The sequence below is a fragment of the Pelodiscus sinensis genome, chromosome 10 (genome assembly GCF_052426305.1).
Source record: "Pelodiscus sinensis isolate ZL-2025 chromosome 10, ASM5242630v1, whole genome shotgun sequence".
NCBI classification, from domain to species: Eukaryota; Metazoa; Chordata; order Testudines; family Trionychidae; genus Pelodiscus; species Pelodiscus sinensis.
Window position 1 is genome coordinate 48240306 of NC_143061.1, and position 20211 is coordinate 48260516.

Here is a 20211-nt window from a genome sequence, read left to right on the forward strand (position 1 = left end):
GGCCTGGGGGCCACATCCAGCCCACCAAGCCACCGGATCCGGCCTGCGGACCACCCTGCTGGGACCCTCAGGCACACAGCTATGCAGTTTACAGCACAGTCCATGCAGCTCTCTGCTCCACAGGGTGAGGGAAGCTTCGTGCAATTTCCCCACCCCCAGCCCAATCCTCAGCTCCTATTGACCAGAAACAACTGGCCAATAGGAACTGACCCGAGACAATCTCTCAGCTCCTATTAGCTGGAAACAACTAGCCAATAGGAGCTGAGAGAGTGGCCTGGGGGATGGGAGCAGTGCAAATCTCTTTTTTCTCTGGGAGCTGAGAGCCACGTGGAAGGAGCAGTCTGCAGTTTCAAGAGAAGCTGCAGCAGGCAGGGAACCCAGCCTGCCTTGGGGCTGCCGCGGGGCTGCCAGATGGTTTAACCAAAAATACTGAACACCTCTTCCCCCCAAAAGAAACACCTGGGGGAAAAAAGTTGTTGAGCATTAAAAAAAAAAAAAAAAAAAAAAGACCCCAACAGCATGGCCCCTTTAAGAAGAGGCTTTTTGCCGCAGCCATCTTGTTTTTCTGCTCCAGCCACAAGAGAGCTCCCCTGAGGAACCAGGTAAGCAGGGGTGAAGGGTCGGGGGGGGGGGAGGCGGTTGCTGAGTGTGTGCAGGGTTGCCAGGTGTCTGGTATTTTCACCTCCTGGCAGGAAAAAAAAAATCGGAAAATTTTAGGTGTCCGGTATTTTCTGAATTTTTTTACCGGATATGGGACAAAAATACTGGACAGTCAAGGTCAACATCAGACACCTAAAAATGTGCAGCCTCAACTGAAACAGTGTAGTTTGGAAATAAAGTCCATAATACAGATGAGTGCCTTGTGTGCACCCCTCCTGCACCCCAACTCCCTGCCGCAGATCACCACCCAAACTTTCTGCACTTCCCCCCACAGTCATAACTCCCTCCCAGACCTTGCACCCCCTCCCCCAGGCCAGAATCCTCTCCTGCACCCAGACACCTTCCCGGACTCTGCACCTCAATCCCCTGTCCCAAGTCACCACCCTCTGCAGTCTGCACCCCCTTTTCCCCTTCTCCCAGGTCACAGCTCCCTCTCAGACTTTGCCCCCCGTCCTAATGCCCCTCCCCCAGGTCAGAATCCTCTCCTGCACCCAGACCCCCTCCCTGACCCTACAACTCAATCTCTTGACCCAGGTCACAACCCCCTCCTTTGCCCAAACTCCCTCTCAGACCTCACACCATCTCCTTCACCCCAGTTCCTTACCCCATGCACCCTTCTGCACCTAACCTCCATCCTAGACCCCGCACCCCCTCCACAGAAAAGTGTGGCCCTTGACCACTTTCCAAAATCTTGGAGTGGCCCCTCCCCAAAAATTATTGCCCATCCCTGACCAAGATATTGGATGTTTAAAAATACCAAATTTTTGGAAATTAAATACCAAACTCTCCAACACTGAAAAAGACCATCTGGTGTGCTTAGATTAAAGAAAGCACACAAGGCACTCATCTGCATTATGGACTTTATTTCCAAACTGCACTGTTTCAGTTGAGTCTGCAAAATATGTACATGCCGGCACTACTTCTGCAAATATACACAGAGTATTTTTGTGTGTAAGAGAATATTTGCATATACAAATACCTGTCTGTATATATAGCTAATGGCTGTTGTAGTGCACTAGCAGTTGAAGACATTTTGGAGCATGATTTTGCATAATAACTTTGCTATACAAAGTTACTTTGCTATACAACCCCATAGCATAATGGATCTCGCAATCTAGAATGGGACTTCTAGGCACTGTCTAATGCAAGTTAATAATGATGATGTTTTTAAAGGCACATACTGGGATCTGAGTGGATCTGGGATATTTCAAGGAAAGGGGGGTATGTCTACACTACCCCCCTAGTTCGAACTAGGGGGGTAATGTATGCATACCGAACTTGCTAAGGAAGCCCGGGATTTGAATTTCCCGGGCTTCATTAGCATAAAGCCGGCGCCGCCATTTTTAAAAGCCGGCTAGTGCGAACCCCGTGCCGCGCGGCTACACGCGGCACGGACTAGATAGTTCGGATTAGGCTTCCTAATCCGGCTTTTAAAAATGGCGGCGCCGGCTTTATGCTAATGAAGCCCGGGAAATTCAAATCCCGGGCTTCCTTAGCAAGTTCGGTATGCATACATTACCCCCCTAGTTCGAACTAGGGGGGTAGTGTAGACATACCCGGGGTGTGTTTCCTTTAGGTTAAAGAAGTGAGGGTATGTCTACACTACAGCACTAGTTCGAACTAACTTAGTTCGAATTAGTTAATTCGAACTAAGCTAATTCGAACTAACGCATCTAGAACTAAAAACTAGTTCGAATTAGCACTAGTAAGAGAAAGTTGTTCTTGACAAAGCAAATAGTTAACCTGTGGAACTCCTTGCTGCAGGAGGCTGTGAAGGCTGGAACTAGAACAGAGTTTAAAGAGAAGTGAGATAAAGTCATGGAGGTTGGGTCCATGGAGTAGTCTTAGCCAAGGGGTAGGAGTGGTGTCCGTGCCCAAGGTTTGTGGAAGGCTGGAGAGGGATGGCACAAGACAAATGGCTTGGTCACTGTCTTCGGTCCATCCCCTCCAGGGTACCTAGGGTTGGCCGCTGTCGGCAGACAGGCTACTGGGCTAGATGGACCTTTGGTCTGACCCAGGACGGCCATTGTAAGCTCAGGGCTCAGGGTCGGGGGTCTCAGTGGACCCCCTTGCTTTTCATGCACACCTGCTCCTGGGTGGCCAGGCTGGCAGCTCTCCTGCCCTAGACGGCCACTTTCCTGTGCCTAGTGCGGAGATCGTGGACGAGGTCCACGATGTCCGCACTAGCCCAGGAAGGTGCCCGCCTCTTGCGGTCCAGGGCAAGCTCCCGGGAGCCGCCAGCCTGGTCCCGGGAAGAGGGGGTGGGCTGGGGGACATCGGGTGGGTGGCTCTGTGCCGTGCCAGGTGCAGGGTCTGCTGGCTGGGTGCTGGCAGGCTTGCACCTGGCACGGGCACCGTAGCTAGCCTGTGCCCCTTTAAGGGGTCCGGGGCCGGGAGGGAGGCATAGAGTTTCCCTGGTGTTGGCCAGAGTGGCCACCAGGGAAACCTGGGGAGGGCTAGCCTCCCACTAGTTCGAATTAAGGGGCTACACACCCCTTAATTCAAACTAGCTAGTTCGAACTAGGCTTAATCCCCGTAAAATGTGGTTTACCGAGTTCGAACTAAGCGCTCCGCTAGTTCCATTCAAATTCGAACTAGCGGAGCGCTAGTGTAGCGGCTATGAATGTTAGTTCGAACTAACGTCCGTTAGTTCGAACTAACATTGTAGTGTAGACATACCCTGAGAGAGGACAACCTCACAAAACCTCATTTGTAGTTTGTCAAATGAATTTCTAAATTTAGTCATGAACAACATATTTCTCTGTGAAACATGACTTCTGTACTACAACTTATGTTAAAGAGAAGTTTTGTAGTCATCTAAAAAGAAAATCCCATATATCTCCTAACAGCCACAAATCATACATAAAAAGCAATAGCTACTGTACCTGTATTTATACATGTGCTTCTGCATTCTAACCATTAGAGGAGTTCTGTTTTTAACAGGCCATGGTTCCTCATCATACAGCTGTTTGTTTTTCTGAAAATATTGGGAATCAAATTCTTTACGGAAGGTGCAAGTCAGGGGAAGATGATCCGTATCAGTTGAGTATATGTACATTTTTTCAGGCAATGTATAACTGTCATCTAAAAGGAGACGTTTGTAGTTGTAGAAAAAAGGATCCTTCTCCTCATTCAGATCCCAAAATGGAATTTCCTTCTCAGAAAGATATTCTTTCTGGGAAACAGCATCAAAATAGCTGGAGTGTTCTGGATAATCCAAGAAAGAAAAATGGCCAGGTATTTCAGTACACAGTTTAATTATGTGATTCCTCAGCCACAAGCCAACATCTTGACAGCCATCTGGATAGCTCTGAACTCCTGGTCCAAACCGCTCATCTGCCTTGTATAGTCCCTAAGGAGAGCAAGAGGTTAACTAGGGTTGGAGAAGATATAGAAGTCATAGACACTACACAGTTGACAGCCTGGCTTCCTTTTAAAAGGTACAAAACCAAATTTCCTTGGTTTGACCTTACTGCTCCAGTGTCAACTGCCTAGTAATACATAGAACAATCCAAGCGCCTGACAAGCTGCTCAACTATTCTGTCGTCACTTTGACTGGTCATGCTGGAGCTGCACTAACTGCAATGAATGAAACCCAGTGGCTGAAGTGTAAGGTAGGTTCACTCCAGGTTTGACTAGGACCATTCAGACTCTCATTCTCTGTTCAGCAACCTTATACAGCTCAATCTTTGTTCTTACAAGAGTCAGCAGAAAGCTATTTTCAATCTATTGCACCTTGGGTTGTTTAATCGTTCATAGGAAACTATTCACTTTTGAGTTAAACACACTTGTACAAATTAAGATCAGTTTATGATATGAGAGTGTAACCGTGTACAGGGCCGGCCCGAGCCATTTTGGTGGCCCAGGCGCGCGGTGCTGCCCCCGGGCACACGGCGCATGCACGGCCCCCTAGGGTGCACAGGCCCACCCCATGGGGCACATGGTGCATGCGCTGCCCAGCCACGGCCACTGGCACGCAGCCCAGGGCTTGCTCCAGGGGCGCACGGCGCATACACTTCTCAGCCTGGCCCAGCCACCGCTGCTGGCATGCAGCCCGGGGCAGGCCACACCTGGCCATGCATGGCCCCGCAGCCGTGGGGGGAAGGGCGCTGCTGGCTGGCGCCATAGGGATGGGGGGGGCGGTGCTGCAGGAGCTGGGCGCGTAGCACCTGATGGCAGCTACAAGGGACGCCACGCGCCCCTTACAGCTGCCATTAGGCGCCCCCCCATCGGTTGGCATCCCAGGCAGCTGCCTGGCTCTCCCACCCCTTAGTCCGGCCCTGACCGTGTACAACGGTTAACAGATGAGCCCATGGTTAAGCTTCACAGTTACATGCAGGCTCCCGGTACACATGGACAGCTGGCTTAGGAGAGCCACCTCCCCTTCCTCCACCCCACATATAAGTGTGTAATAGCTGACATTTTCAGTGGTTACACGGTTACTTCAAGGAATTTTAACATCCCTAGTTTGCGGGCAATCTGGACAGAAGGGATCAATTTGACTGCATTGTTTACAGTAAGTAGTTCAACCACCTCTAGTAGAGTGAACCAGGCTTGAAAAATTTCAGTTATTTGAAACTTTGCTCCCCTCAAGTCTATTCAGAACATTGTTGCTAAAGTCAGCTTTCTGGCTTATCACCCAGACCAAATCAACCCCCTCTCTGAGCTCTCTTTTGACCTCCAAACTCTCGCTTCTTAGGTCAGAATCCTTAACTGATGTAAAATAAACATAACTTCATTGATTTTAGTGGAGCTACACTGATTGACAGCAGTTTGGGATCGGGCCCTTGTCTTTCACTATAAGGTCCTTCACAACACAGCCTTACATCAGCTGAGCTAACTTATCGTGCCACTGATCCCTCAGGGTATGTCTACACTACAAAGTTAATTCAAACTAACAGCCGTTAGGGATCTGGGACTGAGGTTGGGTGCAGAATTGAGCTCAGGGTAGAGAACTGGGGGTGCAGAAGGGGCTATGGGGTCTGATAGGGAGTTTGGGTGAAGGAGGGGATTGGGATGCAGGGTCCAGGAGGGTGTCTGGGTTCAGGAAAGGATTCTGACATGGGGAAGGGATGTAGGAGGGAGTACAGGGTCTGGGAAAGAGTTGTGACGTGGGGGGGGGGAGGTGCAGAGAGTTTGGGTGGTGATCTGCGGCAGGGAGGTGGGGTGCAGGAGGGGGTAGGGTGCCAGATGCAGGCTCTGGCCAGGAGGTGCTTACTCAGCCAACAGCCCAGTGGGATCCTTAGGCAGTCTCCCTGCCTACCTCACCCCCACACATTGCTCCTAGCGACTGGCTGCTCCATGTGCTTCTCTGCACTGCGCGCACAAGTGGGGAAGAGACTTTATGCACTGCCCCCACCCCCAGCACAATCACCACGGCTTGAGCTCAATGATTGGCTGGGGGAGGGAGCAGCACACAAAGTCTCTCTCTCCCTTGGCAGAGACACATGGAACCGGTGCAGAGACACATGGAACAGCCTGCCGCCTTGAGCATCCTAGGGCTACGACAGGCAGGGAGCCTGCCTGAGGGTCCTGGCAGGGCAGGCTGTAGGTTGCATTTTGCCCTTCCAAGCGTGGTGAATTCTTCTCTGGATTCAATTGCTTGTGTGTTGTATCCCCTGCCTTTGATCTGTTTGTGCCTTGAGGGCAAGTTTTCTCTCTCTCAGCAGGAGCCCCGCTCTCGACTGGGTCTCTACTAATAAAAGATGACCAGGCATTTGTTAAGCTGACTAGTAGAGATGAAAAATACTAGTGCTCTTTCTCTCGCACACGTGCCCAGATACACCACCTACATTTCAAAGGCTTGTCCATTGTGTAAGACTGACAGTTGATTTTCTAGTTTATAAACTTCAGCTGGCTCCTGTGTTTTTGGGATACCTTCTTTCCCTGGTTGGCTTCACTCCTCTTTTGTTCCTTCTGTGCATCTTGCTGCACTGTTTCCACTCTCCTTTCCTTCCTTCCCATCCTTCTTCTATACCTTCCCCTTTCCTTCCCAACACTGGGTTCAGTCCTTGCCCCTTTACATCTGTTTTGTGTCACCTTCCTCAAATCTCTCTCTGCTCTCAATCACCCATTTGCCCATTCTGCCCCCACCTCCTGCCTCTCCACTGGCTTCTCACTTCCAACCCCCACCCCTGGCTACCTGTTCCAGCACCCTAAAAAGAGAACAGCCACAACCTGCTCTCCTTCTGCTCCAGCCACTCTCAACATGAAAACAAAAACAATCCAGGCAACTCCCCAGCTCATCGCTCTTCTTCTCATTTTCTCCCATCAGCTCTTTGCTGCCTGGTTGCTGGAGTGTAACACCAGGGCCACTCTGCTTCCAAGCTTATTATTACCTTCAGGGCATGTCTACACAGCTCATGACAAGCTGTGACGGGGCGAAGAACCCCCGTCACTGGGTCAGAGCCGCGGCCGAGCGGTGCAGCCGGCTGACTCCACCCCCGCGACGATTCGGCACATGCTCAAGCCGGGTGCCGGGCGTTTTAAACGCCAGCAGCTGGGAGAGCAGGGGGGAGGAAGGAGGAGTCGGGCTTGCCCGATAGAAGGGGGAACGTTCCCCCACCCCGTCACCGACCGCGGATGAGCAGGTCGGGAGTGGCCCAGAAGGGGCCGAGCCTAGGAGGGCAATGCACCTGCCCCCAGCGACAGCGGAACTGCCCTGGCGCTGGAAGGATTCCAGAGCCGTACCAGTGGTGCCAGACCAGAGGAGAGACAGCTCTGGGAAGGTGCCACAAACATTGAGTCCAGGTGCGGGTAGGAAGAGGCCCAGGGCGAGCCAAGACCCCGAGTGGTTGCTGGTCGCTGGTCTTCCCCCACCAGCCAGTCGTCCCTACCTTAAGGGCCCTGGGCCGGGACCCGAAGGAGTGGGAGGGCCCAAGTCTCCCTACCCCCATCCCATCGAGCTGAGAGGCAGAGCCTGTGCAGACAGGCAAGGTATGGTGCACGCCAGGTGTATCAGGCCAAACTGAGGACCATGGGGTGGCCAAAGGTGGCCAGGGGTTAGGACTACAGAAATAAGGAAGGAAAGACCAAGGAATGGGACCAGAGACCGCCCGTAACCTCGGAGCAAACCCTATTAAGACAGGAGGTCGCCCAGGAACGGGGATTGCGGGTAAAAGGACATTGGCTCTGCAGTCCCGATCCTCTCCCCACCCCAGGGCTAGAGAAAAGTGGGAATCGGATCACACCAGGTCACCCCAGATGGGGTGAGTCCCTGGGACGATTCCCTACACAAGCAGAAGTTATTATTTCAAAATAACCAGCCTGTTATTTCGAAATAGCGAGCATTGTAGTGTGGGCGTTCCGCTTGTTATTTCAAAATAACTCCCTAGTGTACACCAGGACTCAGACCTGCAGCTCCAGCTTCCTGTTCCCTGACCACTGACACTCCAAAATGATATCTGCCTCAGGCACAGCGTTTTGGGAGACCTGGATCAACTGACGCTCCCCTCTTTGGTCACTTCTGCATGAGGCATGAATTCAAACAACTGCTTTAGCAGCATAAAGCTTTTTATTTTCTTGTTTGTATTTACCATTATGGCAGCACTAACTCAGATTCTGTTAGTGCTATCAATCATTAGAATACATTCAACTGCATCCTGTTACCTGATAGTTTCTGCCATCCTTGAATTCCATGGTCCCATATCCTTCCTTATGGCTAAGATAAAATGATCCAGTAAATTTGGAGCTGTCCGGCCAAAAGTACACCCCTTTGCCATGACGATGGTCCTTGTAAAACTGCCCCACATACTTCTGTAACACACACCCCAAAAAAAGAAAGAAAGAGGACAGTTATACAGCTGAGGTAACAGAAATAAGTGGCTTGTAACTACTCTTCACTACAATAGAGTAATACTAGTAAAGATATCCACACAAGATCTTGGTATATACATAGTATCAACCCCTCATGCAGATTTGGAAAACTGGCCAAAACCCTGGCCCCAGTAAAACTAATGAAAAAACTCCCCTCACGCTCCACTAGGCCAGGATTTCACCTGTTATTTTTCCCGTGACATAGAGGAGAGTCTGTAACTCATAACGCTTTAGGGGAGAAGTCCAAATACTCTTACATCCAAGTACCCTAAGTCACAACGAGACACAGCATGAGCCAGCAGCGATTTAAGCATTGAGCAGCTCACACACAGCCCTATGTGGGTACATATGCAATAAGGAGGTATTGAGGCTGCAGTAATAGTGAAGTCCAGGGTATCCACAGAAACATCTGTTTGGCTCAGTCAGGAGTCCACGGTATAAATGAATGCCTGGCTGCAGACCAGAGATGGGTCTGCTTGAGCAGCTGTCTCCCATTTATCTCCTCTAAACAGAAGAAGCCCTGAATGGAAAGGAACATCGCCCCAGGTCCCTCAGGATCCACGGCCAATGGGAACTGTGGGGAGGCTGCCTGCAGATGGGGCAGCACAGAGCAACATGGCCCCACCTCCATATGGGAGCTGGAGGAGGATGGGCTACTGCTTTCAGGAGCTGCTTCAGGTAAGCACCGCCTGACGTCTGCATGCCTGACATCCCCCGGTGTTCCAAACCCCTTCCCCAACCCTGATCTCCCTCCCCACTGCAAACCTTTTGATCCCAGTCCTGCACACCCTCCTGCACCCCACACCCTTCCTCCTTTTGTGGCCCCACCCCAGAGTCTACACCCTCAGCTGAAGCCTTCACCCCCACCCACAACCCCAATCCTCTCACTCCAGCTGAGAGCCCCCTACCATCCTCTGAACCCCTTGGTCCCAGCCTGGAGTCCTCTCCCACATCCTGAACTCCTTATTTCTGGCCTCCTCCCAGAGCCCTCACCATCTCCTGTACCCCAGTGCCCAATTTTGTGAGCATTCATGGCCCTCTGTACAATTTCCATACCAAGATGTGGCCCAACTCTGATCTAGACTATCCCGAATGGGTATGTATCCAATGATTGAGAATCCACAACCTTCGCAGGTAATTTATTCCAGAGCTTAACTAGCTTACAATTAGCAAGTTTTGCCTAATATCTAACCTAAATCTTCTTTGATGCAATTTAATCTGACTACTTCCTGTCCTGCCCTCAGTGGATAAGGAGAACAGTTTCTCTCTCTCCTCTTTATAACAACCTTTTACATATTTGAGAACAGTCATCATGTCCCCATTCCCAGTCTTCTCTTCTTCAGTCTAAACAAACCCATTTTTTCACTCACTTCTTGTAGATCATATTTTCTGTACCTTTCTAGGGTTGTAAAATTTCAATTGGTTGATAAGTGCCCCTCTGCTTTTGAAGTGTAGCAACAGCCCCAGCGCTATTGCTACACTTCAAAGGTGAAACTGATGTGAAGAGCATAGGGCCAGCGGGGGGACTCAATTCAAAGAGGAAAACCTAAGATTTTGTCCCATTTTAAGAACTCGAGAATTATTCTTATTGACCCTTCCAGGACACAAGAATCAGATCATAGTCTTTAATAAAGGTGAACACAGAAAATTGCTTTCCTGAGATTCAGATGTAGTTACAGTGTTTGGGGTGGGGGAGGCACATGGACTTGGCACAGAGGAGTTTAACCAACAACAAAACAAATAAAATAACTTAATCACATCCAACTAAAAACATTCCCTGTCTACTCACATATCTGTACTTTCAAGGTCCAGTCTGTTTTTAGGCAAGTATATTCCAGTTTGGTTCAATTAATTCTTCCTCCAGCTCCTAGTTTGAACTCAAACAAAACAACTGCAGCAGGCAGATTCCCTTTCAATTCAAATCTCAACTTTTTCTCCCCATTGGTTCTCCTGGCTCCCTGTCAATAGTTTCTGGCTACTCTGGGCTTAACCCTTTAGGGTATGTCTACACTACCACCCTAGTTCGAACTAGGGTGGTTAATGTAGGCAACCGGAGTTGCAAATGAAGCCCGGGATTTGAATTTCCCGGGCTTCATTTGCATATTGCCGGGCGCCGCCATTTTTAAATGTCCGCTAGTTCGGACTCTCCCTTCTTGTTTTTGAACCTGTCATATTTGCAGTCTGGAAGAGACCTGAATTTTTAGAACTATAAAAAAGCCATAATCTTCATAAGTAAAAAAATGAGGAAACCATACCAGAGATCAACAAGCTGGAGTGAAACAGGCACTTCAAATTGTGCTAATTTACTTCCCAGTTCAGTTTAATTTTAAAAAACTCACAGGACACAATTGAGCAGTAGTGTTAAATTTCAAATACATGGTAGAGATGGTTTTTGTGTGTGTGAGAATATTACTGTATTTTTAAAGGGTTTTTTTTAAATGTGATTGATGTTTGTTCCTTGTCAAGTTCTCTGAAGATCTATGGACTGGCTGTGAATTTTTTAAGTGACTAGAGATTTTTTTTTTTTTTGTCTGCAATGTCCTATAATGTTATTTTTATCACTACATTTTGTGTACTATATCTATCTATCTATAGATATATAAAAATGAACATACAATACATGGCTCTTCACACTCTATCCACAGCTATTTTGGCTCTTTGTCTCTAACTGGTTGGCCACCCCTGCTATAGAGCCACAGGGGAAAAGCTTCTCAAACATGCAGACTGTGAAGGCCCATTCAGAAAGACACGGATGGCTGTCAGTGCCTTGCCTAACCCCACCCGCAACCCTGGACCATTCTGCTACCAGCTGCAAGGATCTCGCCAATGTCTCAATCTTTAGTAACATTAGGCTCTTAGTACATATTCTCATGGTTATTTGTAGCACTTGACTGCTGAATGCTTGTCGATGTGTTCAGTCATTTCTCACAGCATCCCCATGAGGTAAGCAAGTATTATATTTCTTTTCAAAACTTAGACATCTTTGGATACATTCTCACACTATTTGTTTGCATCACTGGAATGCTACTATACCTGGCAGTGAAACCAACACAGAGACAGTCTGCTCCTGTGCCACTGCATACTCAGAACAGCCAACAAAGCTGCTGGGGACTGGGGCCTTAGTGGTGTGCTCAGAGCTGCACAGCACATCAATGGCAGAAGCAGGAATAGGTCACCAAACTCCTAGTTCCCAGTCTTAGCCAAGTAGAAAATATTGTTTTATTAAACTCTTTTCATTTCAGCTAAACCTCCAAGCCAGGGAAGATCTTTTCCCCTGGGATCTCTGGTTCATTCTCCTGGGAGTGCCATGCCAGCCAAAGACAAAGGGAAAACTACCTTCCCAATGTTTTATAAATTTCACTTTGGGCAGGAACTTGGAGTCCTCCCACCCACCTTCTATGGAAAATTACCTGGGCAGACCCTACCAGCTGGGATTGTCACATGTATTCCTAAAGCCAACCACTGCTTCAGTGGTCTCCAACCTTTTTACACCCAAGATCACTTTTTAAATCTCCGAACAGGCGAAGATCTACCGCCCCCCCGCCCTTTCTTGAAGCCCCGCCCCTTTCTATTCTCCTCGGGTACGTCTACACTGGCCCCTTTTGCGAAAGGGGCATGCTAATTTTACAGGTCGTAATAGGGAAATCCGCGGGGGATTTAAATATCCCCCGCGGCATTTAAATAAAAATGTCCGCCGCTTTTTTCCGGCTTTTAGAAAAGCCGGAAAAGAGCGTCTACACTGGCCCCGATCCTCCGGAAAAAAGCCCTTTTCCGGAGGATCTCTTATTCCTATCTTGAAGTAGGAATAAGAGATCCTCCGGAAAAGGGCTTTTTTCCGGAGGATCGGGGCCAGTGTAGACGCTCTTTTCCGGCTTTTCTAAAAGCCGGAAAAAAGCGGCGGACATTTTTATTTAAATGCCGCGGGGGATATTTAAATCCCCCGCGGATTTCCCTATTACGACCTGTAAAATTAGCATGCCCCTTTCGCAAAAGGGGCCAGTGTAGACGTAGCCCTCCTGTCCATCATTTGCTATCCCCAGCCCTTACTTACACACTCTGATAAACACTTCATTTTTAAATTATGCGATGTATAAAATTAAAATCACGTGTTTATAGTTATGAAATAAATGGTCTGTTTTTTATTCATGCTATTTAAATCTAAAATGAAGCATTTATAATTATACATTTTGTGGGAACAGAGTTCTGCGGCTGGGGGCAGGGGAGAGGGAACAGGGAGCTGGGAGGGCAGAGGACAGGGTTCTGCAGCAGGGGACAGAGTGCCAGTGGGGACAGGTTTCTGCAGCTGGGGACAGGGTGCCAGTGGGGATAGGAACAGGGACAGAGTTCTTTAGCTAGGAACAGGGGAGTGGGGACAGAATTCTGTGGCTGGGAACAGGGGAGTGGGGACAGAGTTCTGTGGCTGGGAACAGGGGAGTGGGGACAGAGTTCTGTGGCTGGGGAGTGGGGTGCCAGTGGAGACAGAGAGTCCCCTGTATCTGCCTCCTCCCAGGATTCCCCCGCCCCCAGAGGGAAACCAGCGTGTGCCTGCCCTGGGGCCGACCCACCCGCAGCGCAGGGAAGCCCCGCGCGCGCACGCCTTCCCCGGGCCCGACCCCATGCAGGGAAGCCCCCCACACGCGTGCGCCTGCCCAGGGGCCGCCCCCCTCCCCCCGGCGCAGGGAAGACCCGTTCGCGCCTGCCCCGGGGCCTACCCCCCCGGCGCAGGGAAACCCCGCATGCACGCCTTCCCCGGGGCTGACTCACCCCTCCTGTGAGGTGCAGGGAGCCGATGCTCCCTCCCGCAGTACACCAGGCAGAGCAGCTAGGGCTACTTCCAGAATCGCTGGAAGTGGCGCTAAGCTGCAGGATTCTGTCCATCTCCAGGAAGCCTACACTACCTCGAGGGTGGGAGGGAAATGGGGGCGGGGTGGACAGGACGCCTCGCGATCGACTGGTTGAGGCCTCGCGATCGACCAATCGATCGCGATCGACCTGTTGGTGACCCCGGGCTTAGACTCAAAGGATAAAAGAGGCTGTTTACAGCTGATCACCCAGACATTGAGGGAAACACCCTTGATGGCTTTCATTTGCACTCCATATTTCTAACTTTACATACAAGAATGATACATACACCAAAATAAGAAATACAGATCCAGCAGATTATGTCATTAAAATTGACAGGTTACAGGAGGTATTTTGCCCAAAGCATCTTCGAGTTATGCATATTTGTGTCCATAACTCAATTACATAAAGCACAGGGGGCAGGGGCAACAGACTCAGAACCTTTAGCACCTGTTTCACCTCTTCCTGCTTATTTTTAAAAAAGCAAGATCTATCTAGTTTGGTGTAAGCAAGAACTAGCAGAAAGATGCAAGTAAAACAAAACATTTGTATTTGTGGCATGTTTCCTTACACTCAGTGGTGCCGGAACTATTTTTAGGATGGGGGTGCTGAGTGGCAACCCCCCCGCCTATTCGTGCCCTTCACCACCCCAAGCTAGGCTCACACATAAGGTTGCCAGCTCTCCTGGATTGGACGCCATTGGCACGTCTGGTCCAGGAGATGTGTGATACTACACAGAAATAAGAAAATGTTGAATAAATGCCAAGTAAACAAAATGCCAAACTTGTTTGCATTAACGAAATGACGACTGAATGTCAGATATAAACTAATTTCCATCCTGCCTTGAAACTGAATTAATGTTTAAATATTTAAGTTCTTCATCCAATATTAAAATAAGTACTAATGCAATTGCAAACTAGTTCACAATTTCTGATATTTGGATCCTACTCCATTAATATTTCATACTGTAACTATCTGACAACACAATGGCTGCTAATAGGAGATATGGACATACCTATTTTGTATTAATAAGTTTAACAGAACTCTAGTTTATGCAAGAAGAGCAGTGCTAGCTGAACGTTTAGCATCATGTGCTGTGTGATGCATGTCAGGCAGATTTATTACACTTTTGTAAACTGAAAAGTGAGACACTTACCCATGTTTCTTGACAGCATTGTATACAAATCAAACATGCTATCAGAGAGACGTGTACTTAATGTAAATGTTAAATAGACTAAACCAGTTTACCTCACCATTGATCCATGAGAATTCTCCAAAACCAAGCTTTAGATCAAACCCAAATTCTCCTTTGTAACTGGAACCATCTGGCCACTCCTGTATGCCATTTGTGAGTATGATCCCATTACTACTCAGCTCATCTTCAGTCAGTTTCACTAATGGTTCACCATCTTCTTCATTCTCTGATGCTTCCTCTTCTCCGAAGAGACTGGAATCTTGTTCCACATCATCTTCTCTTTTTTCTTCTGAGATCAGACTAGAATCCTGTTCATAGTCACCTTCTGTATCTTCTCCAATAAGTGTGAAACTGCACACAGAGAGGACACCAAATTCAAATCAGAGTCCCAGACTAACACCATATGAAGCGGCAACTACTTTGCTTCACAAAGGATAAAAAAAAACTCATTCCAATATAACCATTCCAAACATTATCTGTGTCTACTGCACAATAGCTAGCACAAGTTGTACCTGACCTGTCCCAAACCAGGGAATCTGCCGGACCAGGGAAGGTCAATGATGGTCCCTCTACTGCCATCACCTGTGGGGCTCTGCTCCAGCAGCAGTAGAAGGGCCAGCACTGACAGAGCGGAAACTGATGGGGGCTGCTCAGTAGGGTTTTTACTGGTTAGCCAGTTAAATGGTAAGTCTCTCTCAAAGGGTGAGACTTACCGGTTATGGTTAACTGGTGGGGGCTGGAGCAGCTGGGTACATCGTGGGCAGAGGGACTCCAGCCCACCCGGAGTAGCACTTGACCATGGCGGGGAGGCGCTCCAGCCTGGATGCAGCAGGCAGGCCGCTCCAGCCCAGCCAGTCTGGCACAACCCTCCACTGCCCTGCAGTCCCCAGGCAATATCCCTGCTCCTCCCCCCTCTCTCCCTGAGCTTGAGCTATTTGAGGAGCTCCAGAAGCTCCGGAACAGGGGCAATGCATGGGGGATGCACACAGGGCCACATGCAACTCCAAGGTAGGAGGAGCCGGGGCCAACAGCAGGAGTCTTTGCAATGCAGCTTCTCCCCACCACCACCACTCACCTGCAGCGGTGGCAGGGAAAGTGCAGGCCAGGAGGTTCGGTTACTACCACTCTTGACAGTGGTGGGAAAAGGCAGGGCAGAGTGAGATGGAGTAAGAGAGCAGGGAGAGGTAGGACTGGTGCCCCCCCCTTCTCCTGTCACCAGTCACCACTGCTCTAGGAATGCAAGGGAGGAGTTTCTGAGCACCCACAGGGATGCAGGACCATGAACGTTTCCAGACTATGGAAGTCCAAACTATAGAGGTGGAACTTGTACTGGTGGTGTAAAAAAAAAAAAAAAAAATCAGGACCCAAAGAAAAAATATAGGAACAAAGTTATTCCAGAAGTCCAGACTAAATAGGTTTCACCTCTGTAATGGGCCAGTTGACACAAGGAAATCCATTCTTCTCATTCTATTATATAGAATAACAGGCAGGTGAGCGAAGTAAAGGCAACACAGAGATCCAAAGTACACACTTCTCACAAACTGCACTGCAACTATGAAGACTAGCCCCCATTCCAAACATATACAGTCAAACATGCTTCTGAGACTATAGCAATGTGCAGCTTGCTTTCACAATGCACCCTTAGAACACATTCATCATTAACACCTGCCACCAATACCCCGGAATTCTATGTGCATCTTCTCTTCCCCAATACACACATAGGTTCAAACTCTCCCATGCATCCTAATAAAGCCAACACTCTCACATGTCTAATCCCTCTTTCACACTCCAACATACATTCCTATTTGCATGCTCACACACCACTGAACACACATGCATTTTACACACCCCATGCCTACAACAAGGCACAGGCATGTGCACAAACACTCCCAGCTCCTGCACACAAACTCTGTTGCAAACATACAAACTTTCCAATCCTAGCATACACACGTCACAGCCCATGTGCGTATACACACACCATTGTAATCCCTGAACACACCTAAATGCCCTCTGAGCTCATGCACACACCTGTGTATGCAGGCAAACATGCTGAGCTCCTTTACCCATGTGCCACAAGTGTGTGCACAAACATCCCAACTCTGGCACACATCACATGCGTAACACATACTTTGAACCCCTTGCACAACTGTGCTTGCCCATATACACATAGGCAGTGTTCCCTTTAAATAGTGCACTCGCGCAGCTGCTCAGGAGAAAAGTCAGATGCTGAGCACTGGATTAGCAGAGCGCCCACAGCTAGGTTTTTGTTTCTCCTGTAGTGCACCTGTGCACATAACAAATTTATTCTGCACATGGGATGGAAGAGATTAGCGGGAACTCTGCACACATGGACACTCCAAGCCCTGGCGCACACAGGTACTGTGCAGTGCTGCACCATGCACATGCCCCTGCGCCCCCCCCCCCCTCCCCACGTACACACTGGTACGTGCCACCGCCCCGCACACTGCGCCGGGACCGGCCTGGGCACAGGACGCCTCGAGCTCCCGACACCCACCCGGCAGCGGCAGGTGGCTCCATCGGCCCGTCCAGCGCAGCCCCAAGAGCCCGCGGGCCCTACCACTGTCGGGGCGGGGGCGCTGGAGCGGCGAGTCCCAGCGCCGAGGGGCCACCGACCCGGTCCCGGCTACTCGACCGCCGCAGGCTCCAGCCCTGGGCGGGTCACCTCCCCCCTCCTCCACCCGCCCACATGGGCTGTGCCAGAGTCCGGGTTTCCATGGAGACCCAGGTGTGTGTTTGTGAAACTGGCCTCGCCCTCGCTCGCCATTGGCCCCTCGCGCCGCGGGGCGGCCCCGCAAGACCCGCCCGGCCCCCGCCCGCCCCGCCGAGCCGTGCGCGCGGCAGCCCCCCCCCCCCGGGCTCGCCAGGGCCGGGCTCATCTCCTGCCCCCCCCCCGTCACTCCCCCTGCTGGGCCCCTTTCCTAAGCTTCCCCCCCCCTCCGCCTAGCCCCGCCCCTCCCCTCTCCCCTGCCTGAGCTGACTGCCCCTCTCCTGCGGGATGCCCTGGCTCCTCTTACCCCGGCTCTGGCTGGGGCAGTGGCCGCAGGACTCGCACAGTCCCCTCAGAGCTGCCCCTCCCAGCGCACGTGGCCTAACACAGCCCCATTCCTATGCAAACCTGCCCTGGGGCACAACGGGGCCAAGCACCGGGCTCCCAAATGTGTGTTTGTATGGAGGCTGAAAACTGGGGCTTGACCCATCTGCGCGGTGCAGAACCTTCCCTCTGGCTGCTCGAAGCTGGGCCTGGGCAACAGTGGGACAGTCACTCCATAAACAGACCTGTTCTGCCTTCCCTCAAACTTCTGTCATGGCCATAATCAGAAGACAGCAGACTCCGGGGAGGGGGCTTTGAGGGAGGGGTGCAGTGGGGATGGGAGGAGGCAGGAAGAGCTTCCCTCTCCCCCCTTGGGAGGCCCTGGCAGCTGCTCTCCCCCAGCATTAGAAATTGCAGGGAATACTGCACTTGGAACAGAAGTTCATTTATCACACTTGTAATGAGATGAACAGAATTATGGCACAAAACTACTCACTGAAGAAATATTCAAGAGCTCTGTATTATTTTTAACTTCACACACCTTCCCCAATAAAGTTTTCTGTTATCCCTGCATATTCCCCAAATTCCTCTCACTCTGGTCATTTGTAGAATACTTATTGCCCTCTTTTTAACTCTTGCTTCCACATACAACTTCCTACGTTCTCAGAAACCAGGAAACAACTCACCCCATGCTCCATTTCCGGGGAGGGTATTAAGGGGCATTCCAGACATAGCCATTGCTTCTCTTGCCCTGGATTCGGGAGCAGAGCCGAGGGCATGAAAAAATGAAAAGTGCAACACCTGCTCCTTTGTGTAATGAAGGGCAGATAGAGAAAAACCTCTGTCTCCTTGGACAACGGTGCAACCTCACAGATTCTCTTGCAGCTGCACATTAAAAAGTAAGGCCTCAAATTCTTAGGTTGCTAGGAAACCATACATACTTTCCTTAGTAGGGCAAAGAGGTCATAGTTACTCAGCATGCATGTAATCTAGCCTTACTGTGATGTCATTATTTGGTTAATATGGAATATTTTTAAAGAAAACACAGCATTAGACTGTCAACTAGTAATAAACAATCCCACCAATTAATTTAGGTTAAATCCTGCTGAAATTACAAGAGTATGTCTACTCAAGATGGGGAGTATTCTTGGTAGAATAAGACACGTAAATTGGGTTCTTCAGTCTTAATTGTGCAAAAAAGCTTATGGGTGGAAAAGATTTTTTTAAACAGAGGATCTGGGGTTGGGAGCCAGTTCAAATGTAAGAAATATGAAATTGTTCCAAGTTGGTGAACTGCTTTTAGAACATCAAAGTACTGCTCATGCTGGGAAAATGACTGAGACTTTGATCTCTCTGAATGTGATTTAAGGACTGGCAGAGGAGCACTACCACTACTGAACATATACTGGACCAGTGGTGCCTCCTGTTCTGGAATTGAAGCAAGATGCTGAACCATGCCCAGAAACAGAAGCAGGACCTGACAACAGACTGACAAATCGTGAAAATCATACTGTGTATAACAATGTACAGTATCAAATGATACCTGTATAACCAATTTTATATTACCACAGCAGCTCTGTAATTAAAATGTTATGCACTTTTAAATGCAAGTGATAGCAAAAGGGGTGCAAAATTTCAGAAAATGACTGGGAAATTAGAGGAAATTTGATGGCCTTAGAAGAAAAGAGTCAGTGAAGAAAGATAAAAGATACAAGAATAGTATTAAGAGTTGGGGCATTAAGAATTTCAACAATGAATCATATGGGTATCACAAAATGAGATTTCAATTACAATACCTTGTAACAAAATAAAACAAACAGCATGCTGGATATACTGGAGGATATACTGGAGGATTAAAGGATGTTCAAGATGCTAGGATAACAGGACAGCTGCTTAGAAAAGTGGAAGCACTAGTAGCAAGAATTGATATGGGGAAAATCATCAACCATCCTAATGTATGAATTAGCAACATCCTTATACAGGACCTATAGGCAGGATTACAGGAAATTCAGGAGGGGAAGGTGCTTAGGTTAATAACAAATAAGATGATAAAACAATGAACAAAAATAAAAGCAGTAAATCTGTGCAGAGTTACTAGGCACTACTAATGGATCTATTATGCTGAGAGAAGACGCGAGCTTGATGAAACATGGATCCTTCCTATGATACTAGCAGTACTAATGGGCACACGTCTCAGTCTATTGTTATGATAGAACCTATCATGGGAGGTTACATCATAAAGGAATAAATGTCTCTCATCCTCAAATTCTAGTAGGGAAGGGTGATGGAGTCTGAAAGGTCCCAGATAACGCATGTTGTTCCAAGAGGCATGGTACCTGATTGTGTCATTGTGATGTACTGAAAAGTGCATTGCTAGCATTGGGTTCCTCTAGGATAAAGAAACTTGAAATAGCAAAGTAAAGCTGAGGCCAAGGTTAAGCCAAGGTTTCAAGGGCTGGAGAAGGCAAATAGCATGTAACCTTTGGGTCAGACACTTCCAGTGTGGGATACAAACGTTGTTATGACTGGCCAATGTTCTGCTTTGTTCCAAGAAACATTACCTGACTAGAGGCAAAGGTAATTTTTTTTCCAGTTCACCAGTGTTAGATCCACAGTGTATCAGTTGATGCCCCTCTGACTGGCACTG

General features: G+C 49.1%; 1 protein-coding gene across 4 annotated transcripts in view; it reads right to left on the reverse strand.

Moving 5' to 3' along the window:
* Positions 1–17212, reverse strand: part of ANKMY1 (ankyrin repeat and MYND domain containing 1) — a 58624-nt gene extending 41412 nt beyond the window's left edge. For 2 of the 4 annotated variants that reach the window (XM_075937481.2, XM_075937483.2), the window contains exons 1-4: positions 17028–17212; positions 14566–14863; positions 8269–8415; positions 3546–4012 (exon numbers count right to left, since the gene is read on the reverse strand). In XM_075937481.2, the coding sequence (XP_075793596.2) occupies positions 3546–4012; positions 8269–8415; positions 14566–14863; positions 17028–17050 (935 nt within the window). In that variant the 5' untranslated portion in view covers positions 17051–17212. The remainder of the gene's footprint in view (positions 1–3545; positions 4013–8268; positions 8416–14565; positions 14864–17027) is intronic. The other 2 variants (XM_075937480.2, XM_075937479.2) reach the window with 1 other exon arrangement.
* Between the last annotated feature and the right edge of the window lie 2999 nt (positions 17213–20211).